The sequence below is a fragment of the Gorilla gorilla genome, chromosome 18, assembly GCF_029281585.2.
Source record: "Gorilla gorilla gorilla isolate KB3781 chromosome 18, NHGRI_mGorGor1-v2.1_pri, whole genome shotgun sequence".
In the NCBI taxonomy this organism is placed as follows: Eukaryota; Metazoa; Chordata; class Mammalia; order Primates; family Hominidae; genus Gorilla; species Gorilla gorilla.
The window spans coordinates 14,675,220-14,687,443 of NC_073242.2; the positions used below are offsets into that span (position 1 = coordinate 14,675,220).

At 45.6% G+C, this 12,224-nt stretch overlaps 1 protein-coding gene across 10 annotated transcripts in view; it reads left to right on the plus strand.

The window, feature by feature from the left end:
* Positions 1-12,224, plus strand: part of CLEC16A (C-type lectin domain containing 16A) — a 237,361-nt gene that overhangs the window by 90,425 nt on the left and 134,712 nt on the right. For all 10 annotated transcript variants that reach the window (XM_055365296.2, XM_019012487.3, XM_055365306.2 and 7 more), the window contains exons 13-15: positions 4,799-4,921; positions 7,300-7,409; positions 9,059-9,103. In XM_055365296.2, the coding sequence (XP_055221271.1) occupies positions 4,799-4,921; positions 7,300-7,409; positions 9,059-9,103 (278 nt within the window). The remainder of the gene's footprint in view (positions 1-4,798; positions 4,922-7,299; positions 7,410-9,058; positions 9,104-12,224) is intronic.

The following is a 12,224-nucleotide window of genomic DNA, read 5'->3' on the forward strand; positions in this document are numbered from 1 at the left end:
GTGTGTGTTTGTGTGTATGTCCTTGCACACAGGAGCCGTCTTACCTTTCACATGCATGCCCCTGTTACAGGGTGACATTGACCTTAGCCACTCAGAACCATCAGCCACCAGGTTGTTTCAGGCAGGAGGCTTAAACCTAAATCTAATGTTCGCCACAAATTAAATGCCATCCTAAGTACAGTGATGGTCATGCAATGATTGTTATAGAAAACAAAAATGAGAATAAGTTGCTTTTTCACTTGCCTTTGATAGTACCACCTTAAGATAACCAACTGCTGACAGTGTCGTGTTTCTTTCTAGCATGTTTTGTGTGTGGGTGATGGTTGGGCTTTTTTGCACCGCTGTCATATGGTGGCTTCTATTTTACATATGTTTCCCCTTCATTTTGAGATTTGTCTAATCTTCTGCCCAAAATTTGATCAAAATTACTTTTTAAAAAATTAATTCAGCAAAAATGTATGGACTGTTGTGTTTGTGCCAAGGACACCGCTAGATCACATGACATACATAGCTTGGGAAGGTGGAGGGAAAGAGCGTTAACCAGCAGGGATCATGGTACACGGCAGAGAGGAGGGAGGTAAGAGCCACATGGCTGCATTCAGGGCTGGGCTTTCCACTCTCCACATGACCCCAGGCAAGCTTCATGTCTTTTTTGAGCCTCAGCTTCCTCGTCTATAAAATGGAAATAATATTAGCCACTTCATGGAATGTCATGAGGATGAAATGAAGCATTCTACATCATATGCCTGGCTGATGGTCACCATTTCTTCAGGGCTTACCATGCGAAGGCAATCTTGTCATCTTAGCAGAATCCTCTCCTCCTTCCTTCCAAAGACTCTCTGTCCTTCCCCAGAGAGACTGGTGATTTTGTTGTTTGTTTTGACTGAGTATTTTGGTAAATGATAAGGCCTCCTTGAAAACACTTGATAGTTCGGAGTCAAAGAGAGGATTTTAAAGGCCATGGTGGGAAAAAGAGCTGGGAGAGAGAATGGGGCTCCTGGCCCAGAAGGAGCTTTGGGGAAAGAAGGGAGATGTTCAGAGGGGTTTCTGTTATATAGTTTTGCCGTGTGCTGTGTGGAATCACCTCTGCTCTCTGCCTCCCAGGGCTGGTGGTAAAATCTACCTCACATGGACTGCATGGCACTAGCAGGTCAGTTTGGGGGAAAGGGCTGGAAGCATGGAGACCACTTGCAACAGTCAGGGGAATGGAACCACCCCAGTCAGCCAGGGCACAACCAGATTATGTTACGGCCCGCTAGCTGCCTCTCCTGGGCCCCTCCACTGCATCACCCTCCAGGATCCTGGCACCAAGCCTTGCCTGTCCCTTCCCCCATCCTCCACCTCATCACCCCCTCCCCGGCTCTCTCCCACCCAGACCTCCCTGGGTCTGCTCCACTCCCTGCAGTCCCACCTTGGTTTGGCAAGTCCTGGCCCTCCCTGTCCAGTTCAAGGCAAACTCCTGTTCATCCTTTAGGATCCAACCTGAGCAGCTCGCCCCCTGAGAGGGGCCCCCAGCAGCTCAGCATGCCTCTTTTGGGCTGTCTGTAGCTTGATTTAGCTCTTGTTAGGTTTTATCCTTTTGTTCTTTTGTTCTAATTTTCCTTTTTTTTTTTTTTTTGAGACAAGAGTCTCGCTCTGTCACCCAGGCTGGACTGCAGTGGTGCAGTCTCAGCCCACTGCAACCTCCGCCTCCTGGGTTCAAGCAATTCTCGTTTCTGAGCCTCTCGAGTAGCTGGTACTACAGGCATGTGCACTACACCCAGCTAATTTTTGTATTTTTAGTAGAGACGGGGTTTCACCACATTGGCCAGGCTGATCTCAAACTCCTGACCTCAGGCGATCTGCCCACCTCAGCCTCCCAAAGTGCTGGGATTAAAAACGTGAGCCACCGTGCCCGGCCTAACTTTCCTTTTATAACACGAATGATAAGGAAACACATCAAGTCATGCTCAAACTAAAAATTCTCATCCATGCATTAAGCAGTGCTCAAACTAAAAATTCCCATTTGTGCATAATAATGAGAGATAAAGTTGTTGGCCTGTGACAGTGCTTTTTCTCTTTTGATCCTGACAGCAGTCGTGGGGCGGGTAGTTACCATAATTATTCCCACTTCACAGGTGAGGAAACTGAGGTTCAAAGAGGTAAAGTATCAAAACAAAGTTCCTCCCGCACCCCACCGCTAGGCTTTTCATTCCTGCTGTACCCAGCTGTCCCCCTAGGAGAGGGTGAGCCCAGGGACACAGAGGGGTGGCTTTTGTCAGCCCAAGAGGACGGGCCCCTCTGTGCTCCTGGTGGGCTGGCTGTGTGGGTGCTGCCACCCTTTCCCATTTGGACCCCACCCACCTTCGGGATCATCTGAAAGTGGTTTGAGCTGTGTCTCTAACTTGCTCTGTGACCTTGGGGAAACAACATAACAACTCTGGGCCTTAACTTCCTCATGAAAGGAAAGGGCTGGACTTGGAACCTGGTACAGAGAGAAGTGTTTCTATCCTCTGGGACCTTCCCTTCATGGAGAGTTGAGAAAAGTCGAGATCATCTTGGGACGCTTTTCTTCCTGTCAAGAAAAGAGCTTGCCCCAGATTTCCTCACTGTCCACAAATTCTAAGGAGATGGAGGGGCAATGATAGGAAAGAAACAAAATGGATCTCTCTGTGGAAATTCAAGGCCTGGTCCTAGTTTGCCTCTTTCCATGGTTCTGTGGCCACTGCCCCATTCTAGAAGGAGCGAGCAGCCAGGCCCTTTCCGCTGTCCTCTCTGAAGTGGAGTGACTGCTGATGGGTTATAAAGTTGGGCAATGCACCTGGGACACACAGGAGCTTTTATTCCCCAGCCCCACCCCCACCCCCAGAACCACTGACTGGCAGTTCTCAAAGGGCCAGAAATTAACGAGTAGAGAGATGTTAGGACAGTGTTAACATCTCTGGAAAAAACAAATGCCAGAAAGATTCAGTTGACATTCTTCTTGCCATTCAATAAGCCAGAATCCTTCAGAGTTACACATTTAGCATTAACATGGGATACAGAAGCCACAAATTAAATTTTCACTGCAGTCAAATTTTTTGAGGAAACCCACATTTGTGGGGCTTTTTGGGGCATGAGAGAGACTACTACCCTACTCAAGTCTTTAGGCCGTCCCTCACCCAGGTCATCTCCTTGGTATGACTTAGCCTCTTTCTGGGAGCTGGAAGGAATTCAGAAAAGCAAGATATATTGTTACTTCTTATTACATCAATGTGCATGTGCAGGAGTTACTTAGAATCCAGACAATCAGCTCTTCAATGCTATCTTCCACTATTTTGTCAAGGTTCTAAATGAAGCGTCATCTGGTACTCAAGGGACCATATTTTAAGAGTTCCGAGAAGTGCCACCTTTCCCCCTTTTGTAGAGTAACAGGAAAAGATGTGTTCCAAGCACAAATAATCCATTCAGTTCTCCAAGCTTAGATCAAGCAAAATATTTGTTTCTGTAAGTGTATTTTTCAAGAGCCACGTCAGTTGAGCAGATAAGGAGTTTGAAGACCTCTTACTCCAGGCAGGAACTGTTCTAGTAGCCCTAACAGGTCTTCTGTCACTGCAGGTCCTGTGTGCTTCTTTAGGAGAAATGACAACAGGGCTCAAAGTCACACACTTGCCTGTTCTTCTTTCCTTTCCCACTTACCTTCCCCACCCCCATCTAATCTTTTATCTTTCAAATGCTGTTAGTTTTGGCAGGAAGAATTGTTGAATTTTCATTGGAGGAAAAATGATTCCCTTGCCTCTTAATGATAGATCTCTGCTGTATTGGTGTCATTGTATTAGGTTGGCACAAAAGTAATTGCGGTTTTCCAATTGCTTTTAATGGCAAAAACTGCAATTACTTTGGTGCCAACCTAATATGTGCACCTTTCTGTAAGAAAGGCTTAGCTTAGTGTCTTTCTGCTAATGTCACCCTCAGGGGCAGGGGTGGCCTCTGCCTCACCTCGCTCAGAACTTGATTCCTCCTACATGTGTTGAGGGTGGGGCTCAGCTTTTGAGTTTGTCATTAAAAGCTTGAGGGCACAATTGTTGGGGATGACTGTATTTCCTTCGTGTCTAGTCTCTCTTTCTCTAGGCCTGGGTTTCCCCAAGCGTAGAAGGTACGTAATACGGGAGTGGCCTCAGGTGGCCCTCAGACCTGGCACACAGTGGCAGTGAATTGTGCTATGGGACGGTGTCCCCTTTTTCTACTCCCTTCCCTGTGTCTAGGAGAATGTCACCATTTGGGGCTAGCTTCTCTCCAACACTATTAAGTACCTGCCAACCTCCCTTTTTAACAAAGATCAGGTCTTGGGCCACCATGAGTAGGCAGTCAAAAGTCATTGGCTAGCATGCAAAAACATTTTTTGATTTTTAAAATATTATTACTGGCAATTATTGCATCAATCCTGATTTCCTATTTATAAGAAATAGAAAATGTATGTTTTAATACATTTATGTAAGTTCAGTTTATGGAGAGCTCTGCGATAAGTTATGGCACCAACAGCAACCAGTCATGACAGCAGTTGCCAAGAGGGGACAGGCGCAGTGGCTCACAACAGTAATCCCAGCAATTTGGGAGGCCCAGCACTTGGGGAAGCCCAGGAGTTCAAGTCCAGCCTGGGAAACATGACAAAACCCTGTCTCTATTAAAAACTAAAAAAAAGAAAAGAAAAAGGAAAAGAAATCACCAAGAGGGAACATACGTGGCTGAAGTTGAGGAAACCCCACTCTACAGGACCTTTCAGTATGAGGAGGTCAGGTAGTCAGGAGGCCTCCACTTACATCCTTCTCCTCTGTTCCAGGCATGGATCCTGAAAAATTAGAGCGAATCCAGCTCCCCGTGCCAAATGCGGCCGAGAAGACTACCTACAACCACCCGCTGGCTGAAAGACTCATCAGGATCATGAACAACGCTGCCCAGCCAGGTGCCCACTTGGGGTGTTTTCTGTCCACAGGGCCACGCAGTTGTAGGAAGCAGACCCCACTGGGAGCCTGAGCCCTGGGTGCTAGGCCTGAGCCTTCTGAGAATCCGGGCCCATCCCAACCTCTCCCTCTGCCTCTCAACCCCTGCATCCTGGGCCAGCCCTCCTGCCTGCTGGGACTGTGTCTTTAGCTCTGGGTCTCCTTTTGCCATCCCATCCCCTACCACTTGGTAACCATCTTTCTTCTTCCACACCCCGCCCTTCTTTTGCTGAGATTGTCAGTGTTTATCGCCCCCACCCTGCTATGTCTGGGTGGCCCAAGGTGATATTATGAGAAAGAACTAGGCTGAGAGTGTAGTGAGGGGAGAACATTCGAAGGTTTAACGGGCCAGTAGACGTAGGAGACAGAGTTTTGTTACCAGCAACAGTTGTGGGTAGGTATGGAAACAGGTAGGAGTGAGAATGCGCTTGGAGAAAAACTCACTTGGACTAGGCAGCTGAAGAGAGGTTACGCTAGTGCTGGGGCTGAGTGGGGTGGGGCCAGGAGAGCCGATGGAGCCGAGACCACCCAGTCCTTGGTCATCCCTGGGGCTTGTATTATGTTTCGGAAGACCTATTTTTTGTGATAGCGCTTTTTCTTTTCTTTTTTTTTTTTTTTGAGATGGAGTCTCACACTGTCACCTGGGCTGGAGTGTAATGGAGTGATCTCTGCTCACGGCAACCTCTGCCTCCCAGGTTCACGCGATTCTCCTGCCTCAGCCTCCTGAGTAGTTGGGATTACAGGTGCACACTACCACACCCAGCTATTTTTTTGTATTTTTAGTTGAGACAGGGTTTCACTATGTTGGCCAGACTGGTCTCGAACTCCTGACCTCATGATCCACCCACCTCGGCCTCGCAAAGTGCTGGGATTACAAGCGTGGGCCACCGCGCCCGGCCTGCTTTTTCATTTTTTAGGCAGAGCCCCTTTTCTCACTTATTTTCACCTGACTTACAAGGCATTAACAAAGGGACAGGCAGGGAGGTGGGCAGAGGGGTGTATCTGCCTTTAGTTTTTTCCCAGTGACCTATCGTGGTCTCTGATGTTTCCAAGGCCTTAGAGGCATAGCCTGAAGGCCTCCTCCTCTCCACAGTGGGACCTTTCACCAGAAATAAACTTGAAAGACCCACAGAGGAGTTTGCATAAGAGCAGTTGTCCTTCAGTCAGTCAGTTACAGATGCTTCTAGGAGAGATGCCAGATGCGGGTTTTGGCATTCTGAGCACCTGCAGTCTACCACTACCCAGCTATGAGACCTTGGACAAGTCACTTCACTTTTCTAAGCCTCAATCTTTCGAGCACTCATTGCAATAGGTTTTTATAGAGATTCCTTCAGGAGCTATATAAAGTGTTCGGCACTGTGCCTCTCTCACAATAGTAAGTAAGTAATAGCATAGTAAGTAAGCTGTGTTAGAGCTCTCTTGCTCTTGACAGAAACCCGACTCACTGTGGCTTAAACAATACAAGCAGACAAAGCTGTGTTAGCTTATAAAGACTGCTGAGGCCTAGCTTCAGGCAAAGCTGGATCCAGGGGCTCAAACAGTATTTTTCTACCTTTGGCCTCTGCCACCTTCTGGGTTGACGAGATAAATGCCAGCCCCTCCAGCTAGCCCTTTCTCCACTGAGGCTCTAGACTTACTGTACGGGAGACACTTAGATTTGAACAGTCTAGTTGGAAGAGAGATCTCGAAGTGATATTTGTAGAATACTTTACAAAGGTTAAAAATGCTGGCAAGGGTGAGGAGGTGGCCGATATAGATTATAATGCTTGTGCCCCTCAGGGTGTCACCATGGTCCTCTGCTCAGCCCAGCACAAGGAGAATTTCTCTTAACCCAGCAGTTCCAGTAGATTGTGAGGTTGAGCCTTACTGGCTCTGACTGGCTCCCTTGCCTGGTTCTTACCTAGTCACTGGGACCAAGGGAATATGGAGCACCCCAACTGGCCAAGTGATGTGCCCAACCCTGGAAGGGGGAAGGAGGACCAGCTCCACCCAAATCACATGACCCAGAGTGGGACTGGCGGCTCTCTAAAGGAAGTGGGGGTGCAGGGCCACTTTCCAGGCCTCAACAGTGTTTAGTCACCCTCTTTTTCCTGCACCCTGTCAGTAAAGGGACTTCAGGGAAGTATTTGGCATAGGTAGTTTTGATGGAGAACATTGAATTCTAACTGATGGGGAATGGTTTGGGCATGGGGGGTTCCCACTGTGTCCCCACTGGATGTTGGGAGCCATGAGCAGTTGGTCTATCATCTGACCTGCTAACCTCAATGTGGATAGGCAGGAGTCTTGGGTTTAAGGGCGCCCCACCCTGGGTGTGCAAGGCTTACCCTGGTGTGCTCTGCAGATGGGAAGATCCGGCTGGCGACGCTGGAGCTGAGCTGCCTGCTTCTGAAGCAGCAAGTCCTGATGAGTGCTGGCTGCATCATGAAGGATGTGCACCTGGCCTGCCTGGAGGTAACGCCCTCTCCCCTCCTCCTTCCTGTGGGCCAAGGGAGAGGGACAGGAGGACAGGAGGAAAGCTGCTGGCGTCCAGATAGGAGCCCTGGCCCGTGGTGTCATCCGTCACCAGCTAGAAGCAGCAGGGGCTGCTCTCTTGAGACCCCACTCCAACCTACTTATTCAGCAGGGACTTTTTTTCGGCCGAGACTCGCTGAAGAGTCCACTTAATTGAGTTTTAACAGTTTCTGTTGCAGTTATTTGGTTCTGTATTTGTCCTCAGGATTTCTGAATTTTTTCTTTGGTATTACAAAAGTTTTTTTGCACATACAAACACATCAACACACATACACACATTGATTATGGTTTTTGTGTTTAAAATATACGTTAAATTTTCAGTGGCTTTTATGGTACCTCTTATTTTCTATGTTTATTTTAGAAAATTTAGGAAGTACAAAGGTAAAAGTGACAACTATAGTTGACATTTTGGCTGTGTCTATGCACACACACACATATATATGTAAATAATATATTTAAGTATTATATAAGCAAATAATTATATATATAAAGAAGTATATTTACATATACAATATGTAAATATACACTACATATATTAACATATGTAATATGTAAATATGTACACATGAATATATGTAAACATCTATTTACATATGTAAATGAAAATTCATTTATAAGTGTGTATATATGTTTGTGTATATATATATACACACACACACACGCTTACAAATGAATTTTTTGTCTTATACAAATGTAGTTGGGCCAAGTGCAGTGGCTCATGCATGTAATTCCAACATTTTGGGAAGCTGAGGTGAGAGGATCACTTGAGGCCAAGAAGTTGAGACTAGTCTGGACAACATAGTGAGACCCTATCTCTAAAAAAACAAAAAAGATTAGCCAGGACGTGCCTGTAACCCCAGCTACTCAGAAGGCTGAGGCTGAAAGATTGCTTGAACCCAGGAGTTTGAGACTGCAGTGAGCTATGATTGTACCACTGCACTCCAGCCTGGGCCACAGATTGAGACTGTCTTGGAAAAGTAAAATAAAAAAGAAGTCATGATGGCCATATTTTATAACCCATTTTCCCCCAATTAACTGTATATTAACAGCTTCTCATGCCATTACAATTGAATTACCTATCCTTTCCCCATTTTCATTTTGAGCTCTGTCTCCTTTCCTCTCTCTCTCATTAAGAACTATTTTATAGGCCAGGCACGGTGGCTCATGCCTGTAATCCCAGCACTTTGGGAGGCCGAGGCGGGCAGATCACCTGAGGTCAGGAGTTTGAGACCAGCCTGGCCAACATGGTGAAACCCCATCTCTACTAAAAATACAAAAATTAGCCAGGCATGGTGATGGGTGCCTGTAATACCAGCTACTCGGGAGGTTGAGACAGGAGAATCACTTGAACCTGGGAGGCGGAGGTTGCACTGAGCCAAGATCACACCACTGCACTCCATGCACTCCAGCCTGGGTGACAGAACAAGACTCCATCTCAACAAAAGGGAAAAAAAAAACACCATTTTATACATTAAGGATATTAGTCCAGATCTGTTTTATACACACTCATGTTTTAGAATTCGTAGTTCGCCTGACTTGCTCACCTATATGAGACCTGCCTCCTTCACACCTTCCTACTCTTTTAACAGGGTGCGAGAGAAGAAAGTGTTCACCTTGTACGACATTTTTATAAGGTAATTGGCAGAGCACAGATGGACAGCAGCATGGTGTGTCTTGTAGAAGCAGGAGTGTGGTGTCTGGTTCTATGCAGATAAACGTTATATGTCTTCAGTTATTTTTTATGCCTATAATTACTGAATAAAAATGCTCAATTTCATAGTCCCTAGAGTAGCAATATCTAAACTTTTCTGTCCATACTGTCTTATCAGTAAAGTTTTTGAGGACTCAGCCCCAGTATATGATCATTTGTTTCTCAGTAATACATGGATTTGGTTATTTGGGAATAATTATATGTAAATTATGAACTACGTACGTATAAACACATATAAGTAAATTATATATGATGCACTTACATTCATAAGTTATATGCTTACACATATAAAATTACTTATGAATTACATATGAATTTATGAACCATATACATGTATATTATTTATATTCATATGTGCTAAGAAACCTTATACAGGCTTCTAAACCTTTATTACGTTTATTGAGATTTTGTAAAGTGCCACCATGACTTTCAGTATCTGAAAAATTTGCAGAGCTTTGTCTTCAGGTTCCAGATGGTTTTATAAATATCTAATCGTGGCCAGGCGTGGTGGCTCATGCCTGTAATCCCAGCACTTTGGGAGGCCGAGGCAGGTGGATCACCTGAGGTTGGGAGTTTAAGACCAGCCTGACCAACATGGAGAAACCCCATCTCTACTAAAAATACAAAATTAGGCGTGGTGGCGCATGCCTGTAATTGCAGCTACTCGGGAGGCTGAGACAAGAGAATCACTTGAACCCAGGAAGCAGAGATTGCGGTGAGCCAAGATAGCGCCATTGCCCTCCATCCTAGGCAACAAGAGCGAAAACTCCATCTCAAAAAAAAAAAAAAAAATCTAATTGCTATGGTTTTGTTTTAGCTTTTAAGGCATATGTTTTAGTCCATTTGGGATGCTAAAACAAAACACCATAAACTGGGTAGCTTATAAACAATAGACGTTCACTTCTGGGCCGGGCATGGTGGCTCATGCCTATAATCAATCCCAGTACTTTGGGAGGCTGCGGCGGATGGATCACAAGGGTCAGGAGATCAAGACCATTCTGGCTAACATGGTGAAACCCTGTCTCTACTAAAAAATACAAAAAAAATTAGCCTGGCATGGTGGCGGGCGCCTGTAGTCCCAGCTCCTCGGGAGGCTGAGGTGGGAGGATGGCATGAACTGGGGAGGCAAAGCTTGCAGTGAGCTGAGATCGCGCCACTGCACTCCAGCCTGGGTGATAGGTGAGACTCCATCTCAAAAAAAGAAGAAAAAGAAATTTACTTCTGTCAGCTTTGGAGGCTGGGAAGTCTAAGATCAAGGCAGATTTGATATCTTGTGAAGGCTCACTTTCTCATAGATGGCACCATCTCACTGGATGACCTCATTACCTCCCAAAGGCGCTACCTACTAATCCCATCACCTTGGGAATTAGGATTTCAACGTTTGAATTTGGGTGGTGGGGGGTGGTGGGGAGCAGAAACACTCAGGCCTTGCCAGCCTCCTGTGTCTTTCAGGGAGGGCCCATCACTCGTCAGCCATGGTGCATTAATCCATAGGTCAAATAGTCATTTTCTCGTTTGCTGGCCTCCGGGTCAGGTCTCTGCGGATCCTGCGAGTGATGGTTTCCCCTCTTAACGTGGCTGATGAAGATCCTCCTACAGAGGGAAGGTGGCAACACTGCCATTTCCTTGTTGTCCCCTGTACTTTCATTATTCAAGCCCTCTTTAAGCTGCTGTTTCTTTGCAGGAATCGTTTTAAGCGACTGCATTATTGTCAGTGTTTGTTGAGATAAAATGAGGTTATATGATTTGGAGATCGACCTTGCCAGGCTCAGATGACCCCATCCAGCTGCAGCAGTGGACATACCCAGACAAGGGTGGCACCGTGGTGGGCCCCTACACACTCAGGAGGAAATCCCACTTTCCCCTTAGAACATCCCAAACCACACTTGGCCTCCAAGTGAGGATACACCCCCACTAGCAAAGCCCACAAGAAAGCAGAAACCTCAGGGTTGCATTAGTCATCTTTGAACCTCTTTCCAGTATAACTGCCCTAAGTTTATGTCCTCTAGAAAGCTTTTGGATTGCAAAAACAGAAAGACATATAGGTAGGCATTTTCCCAGAGGGTTATTCTTTATTATTAACAAAAGGAGAGCTTTATTTAAATTCTGGATCCCTTCTCCCAACCCAGATTTTTCTTACTTTTATCCCATAACATTTATTATACCCTAAGTATAATTTCTCAGCAGCTTTTAGATGTTTTCAGGAATTGTCTTTCCTGGTGGTGGTAGTTACGTCACACAAGAATATTCAAATTTAGTTGTAGTTCTGACAACTGAAAAAAGCTAAAAAGGATCTATTCCCTTTCCCACCCCAAGTGTGGGGTGTGTGTGTGTGTGTGTGTGTGTGTGTGTCTCATTCAGAACTTGTGAGAGAGATGCAGCAGTTCTAAGGGTCATTGTCCAGTAGAGATTATCGTGACAGTGAGTGCTCACACTGACCCAACCCCGACTGAGTGACAGGTTCTGTGCCTCCTCGCATTTCATGTGCATTAACTCATTTCATCTTCACAATACCCTAGACAGACATGCCATTCATGCAGTGGAACAAGGAGGCGAGAGGTGTAAAGCTGGATTTGGTTATGTGTATCAGAACCAAGATTATGCCCACCGTGCTGTTCTGAAGGGGCCCTCCCAGGCAGTCATGACCCTGAGGAACAACATAACCCCGAAAGCACTCCTCAAAAACAAATGGAACAAGCCATGTAATTGTAATGTTAAACTTATTTAATTATGCTCTTCCTTCCAGAGGTGTGGAGCCTTGTATCTGTAATGTGGTAACTTAAACAGGATTGTCCATTTCTCCAGCCATTCTCGACAAAATAGATGATGTTACACACTTGAAATATTAGCCTTTTCTATATTTTAATCCTACATAGTAGTTTTTTTCTTTAATTAACTGCTTTGACAGAAGAATTCTAACTCCATATACTTAAAAAGGAAGGAGAAAATTTTGAATAGTGCAGTTTGATATTTGGTCTGTCATTTGAGCGTGTGTGTTTGTGTTCACGTGTGCAGTTTACTTCCTGGTGATTTACGAGAACTCA